A 17,200-nucleotide genomic window follows, 5' to 3' on the forward strand; every position below is an offset into this window, starting at 1 on the left:
GATCCCATGAAAAATTTCGTTAAATGAAGGTTAGGATACGATTTCAGTTGAGAATTCTTTTTACATTTCAAATGTAAAATAGTAGTAAAACGAAAATATAAATGCAAAACTACTTACGTTAATATATCCATTCCATCAACACTGCGTATGAAAATTACATAAATTCATTTCAAAAAATAATCAATTTGTTCTGATTATCAGGAACATTTCAAATCATTGTAAATACCATCTTTGTAATGTAGAAAAAACGTCTTCTGATAGTCTTCAAACCGCATCGCAAAGTATCAAACGCATTTAACATGTCTTCTGGCAGAAATTCTGTACATTAATTTTTAATTTCTTCATTATCAATCGCTTTCTGGCTGCTATTTTTTATGCTCTCCATTATGTACTAATCAGTATGAATTCCATACTTCTGCAAGTTCAGATGCACAGTCACAAACTTATTACACATAAAATTGGTCACTTCTTGCTAGAACCATCTTGAAAATTCTTTTGTGGCAATGCGTCTAACCACTTTTTATCACCTCCTGATCCATAGGCTCAATTTTGCAGTGGTATTTGGAAGAAAGAAACAGAGCTTAACAGTATTATACTTGTCCTTGATATTTCTGAAGGCAAGCACTGCAACTGTTTATCACTAGAGCGGTTTTTCGTTTCTGTGCAGCCATATATTTATCTAAAATTTTCTGCCACTTTTCAAAATATCCGAGGTCATCCATGACTTCTTGTTGAAATCATTATATACTTTCATTGATTTATTACCTCTAAAACCTCCTGGATTATTACTTTTCTTCCTATACGTAAGGATAAGGAGTCAATTTTTAATTTCCTTCCATATTTGCAAACAACAGTACAGTAACTGCCTTTGCTATTGCTTGCCTCCAAAACTTTTTTTTTTTGGTTGATGTTCTCTACAGTAAATTGATAAAATAGCCGGTTCGTTGATGCTGAAGATATCTTTTGCCTTGTTCATCTATATGGTTTCTTTTAGATTTTTTAATCCTTTAATATGATGCAATCATCTTCACTAACATCTTTGCTTTTGCCACACAGGATTTTTGCAACTAATCCATGCTTTTTTTTAATTCTTCCAGCCATCCATTGCTCATGAAGAATTCACTTTGTCTTAAAGCTTTGACAAACTCCATAACGTTTTTCAATATCAATGGTCCTGATTATCGGTATATTTTTACTCATTTTCGTGTAGCAATTTTAATGCTGCTTCATCAATATCTTCAGGAAGATAGTTTTCTTATGTCTAGCACTTACATCAGAGGAATGAAAACTTCATGAAATTTTTCAGAACTGTCGATAAACTGTTTTTCAAAATTACCAATTTTATGGCAATGGATTTCTTTTTACATCCACTCCATCATTAATCAACATTTTTTAAGTGTTAGACACTTTCACCTCTGAACATACAACTAACTTTAAAAAGGATTTGTAATATAAAATCATGAAAAGCAGGAAATGAAAACAACATGCAGCTATTGCTTAACCTTAAACAGGTTTGCAAAACAGAATTGGTTGAGGAAATTTTAACAACAGGGTGAGCAAATGCTTTCTGATTCAAGAATCTCCCTCTCTCCACTTCCAATGCTCATGTAGAACAAAATCTGACAACAGATAATTGAGCTACCCGATTTTCTTCAGTATCACAGCTGCATACATGTACACTGAGCCCACTTCCCCAAAAACGGAGGGGCAGTTCTATGCTTCACTTCTACTGGGCTGATTGACGAAATTCAACTTTCGTTTTTCATGTCTCGAAAGCGCATGCATAGCATTGTTCTAATATAGGTATTTTGACAAAAAATTTCTGACAAATTCAAATGACAAACTTTTTCTGAAATGACATGCCAATTTTTTACATATTTTGATTCTGCGACTCCAATTATGCCACTTTGCCAAGTTTTGTAAAATTCTCACGAGTAGTTACAGTAGTTACTAAAAAAATTAGCTCTCGAAATTTAGCTCCTCAGTGTTAATTGAATTTGATTTATATTTATTAATATCTTTTTTGTTAAACTTATTTTATTCTTCTTTTCATATTTCAAAATTTAGGTTCATTCCAAATAAAATTCGCCCATTTTTTACAATTTATTTTTAAAATTTGTATTTTAAAATAATTTTTATAAATTTTTCGAAAAAATTTTGAATTATAATGTATAAAATTTTTGCCATTATTGTAAAGTAGATGTATTTTTAAGCATACTTGCAAAAAATTAGTTTTTTATTCAAAATTTCCTAAGATATATGTGAATTTACATTTTGAAATTTGGCATATTTATTATAAGCGATAATAACGAAAACGTGGTTTATGAACTTTGTTAAAATTATTTGAAAGTATAAATGATGACTTTTTTCAGCTCGTGGACGATGAAAAATAAAAGGAAAGGAAAATAGGTTGCTATAAATTAAGAAGTTCACCAAGTGAATTATTCTTGGCTCATGCTGAAAAAAAATGCGCCAGGATAAAAATTAAAATTTTTCACCAAAAATTACAAAATTTAATATCTAGGCATAACTTGAGTCATAGAAACGAAATATAGAAAATAACTGGTATGTTATTTCAGAAAAAGTCTGATTTTGTGTCAAAATACCTATGTTAGCGCAATGCTATATATAAATGTAATGTACAGGTATATCATAAGTCGCACTTTCGAGACATGGAAAACGCAATTTGAATTTCGTCAATCAGCCCAGTAGAATGAGAGATACAGAACTGTACTTTTTTTTCTTGCAGAGAGTACGTCACAGCAAACGAATAAATTATTTTAAAATAGAAAGAAAACGCTCAAAATCATTCACTTACGAACATCATTAAACAGGGTGTATTTCTTTATCTGGAGTTTCTTTATGGAAGGAAATTCACACCTTGGAGAGAATTCAGCAAAAAACTTCGCTAAATAGAGGGATTAATAAAATAGAGGTTTGACTGTATAAACAAATAATTCAATGTTTATTCACATGCACAAAAAAAAAAAAAAAAAAAAAAAAAATCAAAGCTCAAAATATATCTCTCAGATTGTAGAATTTAATTTTGTGGTTAAAATGTCCACTTATTAAGAACAGTAAAAAATTTTTTCAAAAATGACTATAAAACCTCCAGGTCCGAAGATGAAGGAAATTCTGAGGATACTGATTTAGAAAAGGTGGTTGGGAAGAAGGTATTAGTGAACATCTTTCAAACACAGCATGCTTTAAGAATTCTGCAATGCTGACACTAATTGTTTTCCAATTTTTATTTCGGATTATTATTTGAGCATCAAAAAGAAATGAATTGAATACATGACAGCAATCATGTATTAAATTCATTTCTTTTTGATGCTCAAATAATAATCTGAAATAAAAATTGGAAAACAATTATTTAAGAGGCGAACACAGAGATATAATCCACTTTCATATTTTGTCTTTTCAGACAGACAAACATATAACAAATTTATTGATGCAATAAGTTTTTGTTACTATTATATTTCACTATAAAGCAGTTTTAATGCGTACATAGTACATGTGTGAAAGTACATACAGACACACAATACATATATCACCAACTCTATAAAAATTTGTTTTATATCGCTCTTTATTTTTCCATAAGAACAATATTAGCACTTTTATTGAAAACTGAAAGAAATCTGAAGACTTATTTTTAGAAAATACAAGTAAGTGTAATGTAAAAATAATATGAATTAAAAAAAAAAAAAAAGACTTTAGCTACGAAAGAATATGCAAGTTGAAGACAGTTTCACAGTATGTTTTAAATGCTTATAAAGAACTAAAGCTTAGAGAAAAAATTACATGTTTTAGCTATATTACTTAATCTGAGTGGACAAACCTTTAGTGTTATTTGGCATGGTTTGATGACATCCTCCCCCTTCTTTTCAGATCTGGAAATGTTTAAAATATTTTTTTTTCATATAAATAAATGGTAATTACCCATTTGGAATAAAATAATTCAAAGAAATATTACACTTTCCGAGAGCAAGAGAAAATTATAACACGTATTTAGGAAAGAAGGCTTCAACTGTATTTCATTAACTTTCTGTGAAGCTTGACTACTTTAAATCTGGTCACAAAATTTATTGCATTACTATTTTAAAACATCTTGCTTTCTTATTTTCTTTGATGACCTAGATAATAGTCTAATGAATATTGTGAAGTAAAATACAAAATTATTAAAAACAATTATCTAAAAATGTTATGTAAATATAGCTTTTCATGAGCAAATCCATAAGACCTGACTGCTCAGGATTCAATTTTAATCCTAGATTTGTATTTCCATTACAGATGTTCTCAAAATAGAGAAGTTAATTTTATTAAAACAGTTTTCATGCTGAAAACAATGTTGATTCTTTAAATACAAATTTTAAATTTTGAATAAAATCAATTAATTTTACATAAACAAAGATGGTTTTGAATTAACTTTTCAATATACCCCCCAAAAGTCAATATATCAAAAAAGTTATCACTAAAAATTATATTGAGAGTAACCTTGCTTTTAGAACAAATGAAAGCACTTTAAAGTAGTCCTCATTTTCATTAAATTGTAAGGTTGGTTATGCCAATTAGCACAATCAATTTATGACACAAGTTAACAAATCAAACAACCAAAAAAAGTGCTCTTTAATGTAATATAAAACTAAGAATGTAAAAGCTAATAAATAAGAAAACATTGTGATATACCTCAACTACAACAGAACAAAAGTTAGCAGCTCTTCAAACAGTAAGTATACAATGCTTCTTGAATAAGATTACACTATGAAAAAGCTTTCATTTTTGACTACTTAGCTACAATTTTGCATAGTTTACAAATCAACCTTTTGCGCGAATTTTACAAGCTGAGCAAGGAATATCAAAATTTATTCTGTCTCTTGACCAAATAATTCCTTGAAGGGATACATGCCTTATGTACATTTTTATAAAATTCATAACACTGATTTAGGTGTCTGAGAATTTGGACATCACAAATATGACAGCTGGATTTCTTTTCACATGCACACTTAAAAAAACTAATATTAGGGGAAAATTATGTTTTAAAATATATTGGATGAAGTAAATTCAGCCAAACTGTAAATCGTTTTCAAATGTTAACACAATTATAAGTAAATAATGTTCAAACATCTTTAAAATCCAAAGAAACATTTTCAGATATATACCTCATGCAACCACTATTAACAAATATGACATTTAACTGATAATAAAAAATTTCTATTTTGCAATAAATATCTAAATTTTTCTTATTATAGATGACATCAGACTTCCTGAGATGCTATTTAAAAGGTTACACATCAGTATTCTTCTAAATTTGGCATACAGATTATTTAAATGCTAACAGAAAAATAGAAATACTTAGGTTAAAACAAAATAAGCAATCTATAAACCACTCATATTGAAAGTACAATGGTATTATAAATAATTATCTTTAAAATGTTGGAAAACATATATAAAAGTCCCCCCTTCCCCCAAAAAACCACATATGGTCTTAGGAAGCATATTTAATATTTTGTAACAATTTAATATTTTATTCAATTTGAAAGTTGATGCAGTATATATAATGTTTTGATACTTGGGCTGATCCTATTTACACGATCAGTACAAATCAAATTTAAATGCATTAATACTATCAGATCTATCTTCTATAAATTTACAAATAAGTGCAATTTTATAGAATTTTGCAAATTTATAGAAGATAGATATGATAGTATTAATGCATTTAAATTTGATTTGTACTGATCGTACTTATTTGCAAATTTATCGTTTACAAAGTATGCTTACTTTATTTTCAGAGGGAGGAAGCCATTAATAGACTGGTTTACATTAAAGATGAAAGAATGTAGGCAAAATAAATATAATGAAAAACATATTTAATGTAAACCATGTGAATATATAATGGTTAATGTAAATCACACGAATATATTAAGAATTAAAATTTAATTTAAGGACATTATTTTTCAGATTTAAAGGCGCACAGAAACATGGGATGTACAATAGCGTTTTTCACGTGACAAATGAGAATTGGGAGTTTTAAAGGTATCACATCCTTAAAAGATGGCAAATTACAACATTAAAGACAATGTAATATTTTTCATTTATTAAAAAAGGCATCAAATATTTCAATAGTATTTTTATGATATTATATTATTTTAGAACAAATATTAATTTTTCTAGAAACTAATTATAGTATAAATAAAAAACATACAAATTCTTTTTAAATGAATATATCCCTTTATATGAATGTATTAAAAGAGTTTTCCTACTTGAATTTCATTTTTAATACATTACATTTAGACACCCCCCCCCCAAAAAAAAGAGCTCCTATTACAAAAGAGTATCAGTTAAATACTTAATGATTTTCTCAAAATATGCTTTTTTGGAAGATTTAAATGCTTATTCTATTAAAAAAATGTCCACTGAAAAATTCCGGCTATGGAAAGCACTTTGCAACTCTGCAATTTATGCATAAGTGAGTTTTATCAAAGTAAAAGGACTCAATTATTAAAACTCACTGGATATTTAAGCAAAAGCCATTACAAAAAACAAAACTATATATAATAGTATTATACTTATTTTTGTGTTTTAAGTGGAAGGTGCAATGCAGCATGTAAGAGTTTATAACTCTACATATTATAATGGTTTACAAGCAATACATGAATTAAACCATCTTTCAAAATCATATTTCACTTGCAGTTGAGATTTTTGTAAATAAATAAAAAGGTCCGAGAATAAAATTTTGATTACATTCACACAAATACTTCAGCATTTAAGGTCCTTAAATATATCATCACGGCAACTGTCAATATGAGCATCTAAATCAAATGCACAGACTCTATCATTCAATCTTTCAGTAATAAATGTTCATGCCATGGAGCCTTTACAACCAAAAAAAAAAAAAAAGTATATGAGTATTTCAGATCTAGTTGCTATTTCACTGCTTTATTGTTCTTTTCTTTTGACTAGGCACTTGATCTTGCATACTTTCCCCATGGCAAAAATGAATTTGTTCAATATTTACTCTTTACGAGGTCGTCGTCTTCGTGGAAAATCCCCTCCTGCATCAGTTTCCTATAAATGAAAAAAGCAAGATATTTCAATTAAATGAATAAGTGTAGTAAAATTTTCTTTCAGAGATAAATTATTTTAAAAATCAGATAATTAATATGAGTCATTTATTACTAGATATTATTTTGTATAACATACTAAGAAAACTTCCTTTCAGGTACACAGAATCTAGTGGTTACAAAACATAGGGCTATCCACCACGATTTATTCAATTTTAGATGATAAAAATTACACTTTCATAATAGTATATTAATCTGACATATATCTAATAAGGGGGGGAATGCTGCAACTTAGGTCACTAAATCTTTACATCATCAAACTTTCCCCTTTAGGGCTCAGCATCTTAATGATACGAAAATTTATCTACCCCTTGAAAGCTTTACAAGTATTAGTGATTGCCAACTTTGGAATTTTTAACAGTGCCTCATTAATTCATGGTTCAGTCAGTCTTACTGTTTTTGGTATTGGTGTGGCATAGTTTATAACAAGTGTTATGAATCTTTTCCTGTGAATAAATCAACCAAAATGTGTGTATTAAGACATTTTGGGTTGTTTTGGTATTTTCATTTTAAAACAGTTTTTTCCTTTTGGTGAATAATAAGATAAATTTATTCAGAAAATATTACAATATGCTCTTAAAGAAAATTATAATGATTATAAAAACAAACATAACTAAATGAACTTTGTTTTTCACATGTACAGACTGACCAACTTATAGATCAGGTATTGAATGACATTTCTACTTGATCTAGCTAGATCTACTGAGTAAGTTAGCTGCAGCAGAAATATCATCCTGAAAAGGTATGTATTCCCAAAATCTGCTGAATAACTTTTGATGCAGGAATATTTACTACAACAAAAGGGTGCTCATTATAAAATGCCTATTGATGTAGCACATGAGTCATAAGTTCAAGACAAGTAACATCATGTTAATTCAAGAAGACAAGTTACCTTGCCATATGTGAAGAACTAAACTTTCTTACAGCGTGCCTGATCAGGGGTTGAATTGAACATGAGACTGAAATATTTGTTTTACACACATTTTTCTTTTTAAGTTCTGATGAACTGTGGATGCCATCACATGGATAATTTCTTTCTGAATGCTCGGTGAAAGGTATGAAGCACAGCCTGGAGAATTTTGCATATCAACAAGATGTGCTTGCACAAGAGGATTAAGATGGCCAACAGTTTCAGTGAATGAAGAAAATTTTCTACATTGGATACATCATCTAATTGAAGCAATTGTCTGTGTCCTCACAAACCCAGCTTCCATGTCATAAGAAAATTGACACGGTGAGTGATTAGTTTTAAAACATAGTGAGATTTCTGATTTTCTTTCTCAACTGCTAATTGCATTCCGACATCTATAATTCCTTGGTTCTCAGCAAATTCCATTCCATTATTATCTATTGTGTGAAACAAGTCTTGGTTCTCAGCAAATTCCATTACATTATTATCTATTGTGTGTCATAATTCTTGGAAAATTCCTGCACTGTCATTCTTTCAGGTACTTTCCACTCTTCAAGCTCGATGATTTGACTGAGAAAAATTTTGCATCAAATATTTTCTTTCTTTTTTTTTTTTTTAAAGGTTTCCTTTATAAAATAGATTTAAAAAAGAGAAAAACTAATTTGTTGTAAATTATTTTTTTATTTGTATTATAATCTACAGTATTAAGGAATTTGAATTTATGTACTTAAGATTAATGTTCAAATATGACCATTAGGAATACTGCAATTAGATATTGCAAAACAAAGTGTACATTTGAAAACTGGAATAGTTCAATTGTATGCTCTTAGTTTAAAAATTGTATTTTAAATTGCACTAAATAGTTACTGAATGTTAAAACATTCAATGACTATTTAATGGACAAGATGTTTATGGGGACAGGATGTTTATGCCTTAAAAGCTGTGCAAGCACTAGCAATCATCAACTTTGGAATTTTTGCCAGCATCTCACTAATTTAGTTCAGCGAGACTTAGACTTGAAATTGTGTGGTATGGTCTATGCTTAGCTTAGTTGGAACTGTAATGTTTATACTTGTTTTAAGTAGTTGATTGCTACAGTACTATCTTTGTTTAAAATAAATAAAAAGTTTCAAATTGTATATGTTTTAATTGAAAATTAAATGTTTTTATAGTTACAGGCAAATTTGTTTTCGAGTTCGATGAAAATTCAGACTACTCTGACCACACGCTTAAATAATCTTAAAAATTACATTGTTACTATAATGGAGACAGTAACAAAGATTAAGCTAGAGCATGTACCATATTTGACGGCATATAAGACACACCCTTATTTAGAAGGCCACACACAAGGAGAAACAGTTCGAATAGTCCGCGCAACAGCGCGGGCTATTCGAACTGTTTACAATTTTTTGTAAACAGTTCCACAAATTTGTACCACAATAACTTAAAATGTGGCTTCTTTTAGTTCTCACGTTTTGTAAAAGCCAAATAAACAATCATTGAATGCAATTACCAAACATATTTTTATTACGGAAAATTAACAAATGGCAAGCTATTTTTTTTCGGTAGGTGGTGGACCGAAATCCCTTGCTGCTGCTCTGTTTCCATGCATTTTGGCGTAGTTTAACACTCCTAGTTTATACTGAATAGTATAGCTTAATCTTTTGTTTCCTGTAGTCATATTTTCCAGAGTATTTTTTTTAAAACAAACAGTTTTAAGCACTGATAACGACACATTTATTCAGAGTAGCACCGATACCGACATGTGTGTTGGCTGAGTCAAAGAAAGTCTATATAAAGAAGGAAAGGCTCCAAAGACGTAATGTGACCGTCGAACCTGTTCAAACTTCGACATCAGCTTCGAGCTTTGGCACTTCTGGGCGACAAATATTTCACGCATGTTCAAAATAATTATGGCAGATGTAGAAAAAGTTAGGTATGTCTAGACCTTTATCTGGGCTAAAAATAGCATTCAGTATTTAAAGTTAACCTGTGTCCTTCACATTAAGATGCAGTTAACTTTTATTGAGACCAAATTTAGGAAAAAATTTGCGTCTTATATGCCGTCAAATACGGTATAGCATTAATTCGATTTGTGAGCCCTTATTTGCGAAATTTAAAAACATATGCAAGTGAAACTTGAATAATTTCCTCCTCATTTCATTTATTATTTGTCCATCAAAATGCTTAAGCATACAAATTTTGATATTATATCACTTCTTTTTTTCCAAAATAGCTGTGAAATACCATAATGGCTAGTTTGCTAGCTTAAAATTAACTTTCTTATAATTAAAAAATGCAGCCAAACTTTTTCCAGCTCTGTGAACTGAAGATGCAATTATAATATTATAATATTCTACAGCTTGCCATTCAGCCACTACAGAGAGAAAGTTCACAGCCAGTTTATCAAAAGTTTATATTTCCCACAGCATTCAAATGGATATATTAGTGAAATTCAGTATTTCTAAAAGCAGAATGGCTTCAAAGTTCACAGCATGAAATTTGAATGCATCTAAATTTCAAGTATGGAAAATGGTTTGCAGCAATTGAATCTTTTACCTGTTAAACACCAGTTTTTTCTGGAAGACAGTCTGCTTGTACATGTAATAATTTTTTAAAGCTTTTATAGAGATGTATAAATTTAAAAATTTTTAATTTATATACTTCTATCAGCAATGGACTCTCAGTAGAGAAAACTTTATATTTAACACATAAACACTCAAAAACATTTCAGAAATCAGTGCCAACTATGCTCACTAATAGTGTCACATGATTTCCATATATATATATATATATATATATATATATATATATTTGGTGAGCAATACGGCACACAAAATAATTTTGAATATTCCAATCATTATATGTATTATCTACAATGCAACTGATCAGAAATTTGATCTTGTGAACATATGAGAATAGAAAACAGCAAATGTTTCCTCGATTTGTGAAAAAAATATATTATTCTTAAGTTTTTAATGGGGAAAGGGATCTCAAGCTCACAAATATTTGTGCTTAAGATCCAAGCTTTACAAATAATATGGAAAACCAGGCCTGTGATAAATTCAGGTACCTAACTGGTGTAAATGCTTTTCAAGATGGAAGAACATTTGAATCATATACCAGATATCTACAGACTAGCACTGAAAAAGACTGAAGCTGGGAATTAGCCTATTAAGAACAACAGACACATTAAAGAGCAGAAAATTGTTCAATAAATAACATTAGTATCGACAGCACTGATAATATTGTTTTAGGGAGGTCTCGAATTCTTCACATCAGAGCTTGTTGGTTTTTCTGCACAATGAATGAGAATAGTAAATTGATATGCGTTCAGATGGCAATAAAAATTTCATTTCATTTTCCAGCAAAAGGGAAGGATTTAGTGAAATTCATACTCATTCAGATGGGACAAAACATAGATCATATTATTTTTATTTCACTCTTGAATCAGCTGAAGCGAGTAAAGAATGGCACCATATTGGCCTTTCAATTATCTAAGAAATTTTGAATATCCAAGATGGGTTGGCAATATTCTTTTTGCAATTGAAAGAATATAATTCATGTTGATTTTCTATACCATTACCAGACAATCAATTCAAATTATTACTCATTATCTGGACTACTGAATCTTGAGGACACAGGCGGACATTGAATTTTTTTCCCATGCCAGTGGTAGACGATATACTAGTACTGAATCTTGAGGACACAGGCGGACATTGAATTTTTTTCCCCATGCCAGTGGTAGACCATATACCAGTGGTGGCAAACCTTTTTAGGGCCACATGCCCAAAATTCAATGAAAACCCACCTACTTATAGCAAAGTGCCAGGACTCCAATTAAACCTGAAAATGGGGGGTTGGCTTAGCAAAACAACACCCACACACTTGTCTTAAGACTTAAAGAGGAAAAACAAGAAAATAGGTTTTCAACGATACAAAAAACTATTTATTACAGGAAATAGATTAGTTTTGCATAAGTAATGGGCTTTTTGCTGTTGTATACATACTGATAATTTTTCAAACCTTGGCTCATACTTCGTTAATTTCAGCGTAACACATGTCGCACTCAGGTTATCTGTCAGTCTGTTTCTTGTGTCACTTTGATATTTTTTTTCCCCATGCCAGTGGTAGACCATATACCAGTGGTGGCAAACCTTTTTAGGGCCACATGCCCAAAATTCAATGAAAACCCACCTACTTATAGCTGTTGTATACATACTGATAATTTTTCAAACCTTGGCTCATACTTCATTAATTTCAGCGTAACACATGTCGCACTCAGGTTATCTGTCAGTCTGTTTCTTGTGTCACTTTGATATAATTCAAGGCTGAAAACAGCTGTTTGCACCCATAAGATGATCCAAACAAAGTAAGAATAGCACCCCCAAGTATTTTCATTGATTTAAACTTATTTGGCAGAGAATTCCATGCTTTAAGGATTTCATTTTCATAACTATCAATTGAGCTGTCCTGTATGATCTCTTTACACTCCATCTTCTCAAGTGTTGCACGCAGAACAGGGAATTTTCTCTTCCACATAGAGCTTTCTTGAAATTCCATTAGCTCCATTTCCAGATTTTCAAGATCTGACCATTGTAAGAAAAAAGATCAAGTTCTTCAAACTTAGATTTATCTGGAGAAGAAAACACACAGTTGTATCCATATGATGGAATTGTAGAAATTCTGTCATTAAAATTCTTCTTTGCAGATGCTACGATGCTCGAAAATTCCTTATAGATTTCTTCATGACTTGAAGGATTGTGTGCAAATTTATAGTAAGTGCAAGTAGAATTTTATAGATGTATCTTTAGATTAGGAAAATATTTCAGCTGCCCACTTGCAAGACCTCTTTCAAAAACATTCAGTTTTCTTTCAAATGTTTTTATATCGCAAAACATCCTTTCTGACATTTTTTCTAAGCCTTGCAGTTGCTTAAGCTAGACCATATCAGTGAGCTGTGGATAGCCCTTTCTTTTTTCATTCAAAAATAGCCTTATTTCATCCAAACAGCTTACAAATATCTCTAAAACCTGTCCTCTGCTTAACCATCAGACATTATTGTACATAACCAAAGTGTGATACTGGGCTTGAACCTGTCGACACAAGCTCGAGCTATGATGTAATTCATCGTTTTGGTGACATCCTTGAGAACATCGTCTAATATTTTGAAGCTGTCCCTGGACAAAGAGCTTTTCGGTGAATGAGACAAACGAAACTGAATAGCTGGATATTTTGCTTCTTTAACAAAGGAACTTATGAAACCAGATGTTGTTCCCAACATGCAAGATGCACAATCACTAATAATTGAAACAATTTTTCTAGTCTTATGTTTTGTTGAAAAAAACCTTCCATCACTGCACTGTAAATATGTATTCGGTGTGTTTGTTCGGGCAGAGATGCCAATTTAACCAGCACTTCTCTCATCGTATCACCAACAGCATTAACACAAATTATTGCTAGCCTTGCATGGTTATTTATATCTATGCTTTCATCCAAGCACAGTGAGTAACAGGCTGCCTTCTGTCAGTGGTGAGCTGCAACCAATATCCGCTTGCCATCTGCTGGACTCGATCTTTAACAGTATTTCTTCCAAGTGGCATCTCAGCTATGCGTTGTTTAATTTTGTCCTTATTTGGAAAATATAAAAAAGCGAATTACTTCTGGACAACATGATCTCTTTGATTAAATCCCCAATCAGAGAGTGGTTTACCATGTTTTGCCAGGCACAGTGAAATTTGAAAGCTGGCTGTTGTTAAATGGTTTGTTTTAGAAAGATAATTCCAACCAACTTTCTAGTAATTATAATTCCTCAATTTCCCTTCAATAAACACCTACCATTCAGTTTCATCAAGTTCAGCAACAATCTTGTGGTTGGTGCTAAGTGCCATCTGACACTACATGTGCGACACACAGCACTCCCCCCCCACAGAATGTATAATGCTATCTTATTCTGTTCAATAACTCCAAATGATTCTGTCCAGGTCTCTTGAAATGATCTTCCACTATCAACGTTTAGTTTTGCTTTCCTTGGAGTCATTTTTGGAATAAGCTTGGTTTCCCTACTAAGCTTTCATGTTTTGCTATACAGTCAAAAGTCGTTAATTCGGAAAAATCAATAATCCGGAATCGCCGAAGTCCCGACGAGTGACTTTCGACTTTTGACTGTATTATCAAATTACATGTTTTTACATTATATTTGCACATTCCATTTAAGATATTAAATTATTCATAAATTGCCTCTAAACGTTTAGCTCTGAAAACTGGAATCTATTCTGAAGTGTCACTGAATTAGTGATAGCAAGTCAATAACAAGTCAGGCCTCTTTAGGCCTTGATAATGGCTGTCACATGACAAAGCATAGATTAAATTAGTTTGTGGATGTATTTATTCTATGGGAATGACTTGTCAAATTACAAAATTTGTATAGCCATGTCTATCCCTAATTCAGTGGCACTTTAGTGTATTTAAAATGCAAATCCGAAAAGTATTAAAACTCATCAGCAGTCTGCACTAAATTTGAATTCGTTTAGCAAATATTAGCTGCTTCAACTTTGGTGTATTCTTTGCCATGTAACAAGTAATATGATTGGCCCAAACAATTGAAATGTCATAAATTGAGTTAATAAATATGTACATGACTTCTATGGTGATACATGAAAATCTCATATCTAGGCTTAGTCCCTATGCCAGTGGCATTATGCAATAAGTAAACGAAATGTTCAAGAATAGACTAAAAACACTTATTAAAATTACATAGTATCATTTTATTGTGATTAGCAATTAAGGAAGTAATATTTTAGTCCTGTGCCGGCTGATTCGGCTCTACGTGCCATAGGTTCGTCATTACTGCCATATACACAATTGGAAAATAGAAACCATTAGAAAAGTGTGATGCTACATCCCACTTTTTGTCCAGACTTTAGATCATCATCTGCTTGCAAGATTGAATGGGTGCTATTTTGAGGACAACAATTCTATTAACTTAGCAATCCAAGCGAATATGCATCCAATATATCAAATTCTTTTAACAGGAAAGTCCATGTGAGTTATACACTCAGCAATATACCTTCTTTCAAATTTTAAACTTCTCCCAGAACACCGGGAAAGACGTACTGTGCACATGAGGATTACCTCAAATAATGACACTTTGCACATACGTAATCTATTTATCGAATTCATGTTTGGATGCCATTAAATGCACAGCCAGTTAGTATTAAAAAAAATATATTATGTCAACTTGTTAATTCATTAGGTTCTCATAAACATTCAGAATACAGGGGTCATACACATTTCTGCACACGGAAATTAAGTACTTTTAAGGACCATTAATAAAAAAAATTAAGGACCTATGAGTAAATGGGAGCTGAATAAATTCAATTAAAATTATTATCTATGCCTGAACTTCACTTTTGCAATACTCAGAGCCAGATTTAGACTTGATAGGGCCTTAAGCTATTTGAGGTATGGGGCCATTATAGTCTATTACAATATATTTTAATTTGCTAGGGGCCCTAAGCTATAGCTTGTATAGCTTATATGTAAATCCTGCACTGGTAATACCATCCTAAAAATAAAATACATCCATAAGTAGGATGCATTATTATTAAAAATGAATTAACATAATTATTGATAAGTTTGAGAATAAAATAAACTTTATGAAATTTATCAAGTGGCATTAAATATTTTACACTTGTAGTACTTGGAAATATTTGAAAGAAGAGAAGTGACATTTTATTTACGTTTTATTAATAGTTAGCTTTATTTATTATTATTATTATTTTTTTTAATATCTCATTTTGTCATACAGTTGCATAGTCTACAGGTTTAGTAAATAGCAGGTAGATTTTATGTCAAGCGGCATAGGTTAAAATGAGAAGTAAGATCATAATCAACATGATTCATAACAAAAGACTGGATGTCACCGCTGCTGCTTGCCTACAGAGAGAACTGCTGATTGGAAGAAACCTGAAAGAACCTTGCCAACCGTGCCTTATGTAGGCACAGTTGGCAAGTTTTGAAAGTTAGTTGGGTTCTGTCTGACACAGTTAGTGTCGTAGCTTCGTGTAGAGTTTTAGAGGTTGTAAGAATTTTTAATAATAAGTAGTTAGTTATAAATAATTAAATTAGGTAGTTTGATAACATTAGTCATTACGAATTTATATGGGCACTACTAAATTTTATTTTTTTTAACAATATTTGTTAAAAAAGCCCTATTAAAATCACGATTTAATAAAATTTCACAGTTTAAAATACATGTAATTTATAACATTGATTCTTAAATGATATAAGGATAATTACACATTAAATCTTACAAAACATAAGTGTTTTGTAACAAGAACACTCAACAAAATATTTATGCGTCTTTTTAATTTGAAGCTTTCCCAAACATTTTGGCTAATTTATATCGATTTATTTCTCTTTAAGCATATTTTCTAACAATCAGAAATTTGTCTCAATACGCAAACCTAGTGTTCTCACTAGTTTTGGGGTACTTTATCTCCTAACTTGTCAACCTCTTCACAATGTACCTATGAGGGTTTACTTGATCTGGTAAAAGTTAAATAGTCCAAAACCCCTGACAGACGTGAAGCAAATCATGACTGAAAGTAAATACAATGTCAGACAAAGGTTTAAATAAGCCTCTTATTTAAAAAGAACTTAAACATTTAATTGATTTAATTTGTAATTGATTTTGCTAGCATGCTCTGATGCTAGCAAAATCAATTACAGCTCATGGTGATATAATTAAACAAGAATTTACAAAATTCAGAAATTTCAGAAATTTGTCTCAATACGCAAACCTAGTGTTCTCACTAGATTTTGAGTATTTTATCTCCTAACTTGTCAACCTCTCTACAATGTACCTATGAGGGTTTACTTGATCTGGTAAAAGTTAAATAGTCCAAAACCCGACAGACGTGAAGCAAATCATGACTGAAAGTAAATACAATGTCAGACAAAGGTTTAAATAAGCTTCTTATTTAAAAAGAACTTAAACATTTAATTGATTTTGCTAGCATGCTCTGATGCTAGCAAAATCAATTACAGCTCATGGTGATATAATTAAACAAGAAAAGTCAAATTCAAACTAAAAATGTGGCCTAGTGTTCATTTATTGTGTATAGAAAGAGATCATCATGATGCTTGTGAACTTAGCGGTCAAAGA

At 30.9% G+C, this 17,200-nt stretch overlaps 1 protein-coding gene across 1 annotated transcript in view; it reads right to left on the bottom strand.

Moving 5' to 3' along the window:
• Positions 1-4,607: 4,607 nt before the first annotated feature.
• Positions 4,608-17,200, bottom strand: part of Cnx99A (Calnexin 99A) — a 125,392-nt gene continuing 112,799 nt past the window's right edge. Inside the window, exon 19 of the mRNA XM_085817466.1 lies at positions 4,608-7,065. Within this exon, the coding sequence (XP_085673592.1) occupies positions 7,012-7,065 (54 nt within the window). The 3' untranslated portion in view covers positions 4,608-7,011. The remainder of the gene's footprint in view (positions 7,066-17,200) is intronic.

This window comes from Stegodyphus dumicola, chromosome 1 (assembly GCF_044657685.1).
Source record: "Stegodyphus dumicola isolate Sdum_Otavi_A_Nest chromosome 1, ASM4465768v1".
Classification (NCBI taxonomy): domain Eukaryota; kingdom Metazoa; phylum Arthropoda; class Arachnida; order Araneae; family Eresidae; genus Stegodyphus; species Stegodyphus dumicola.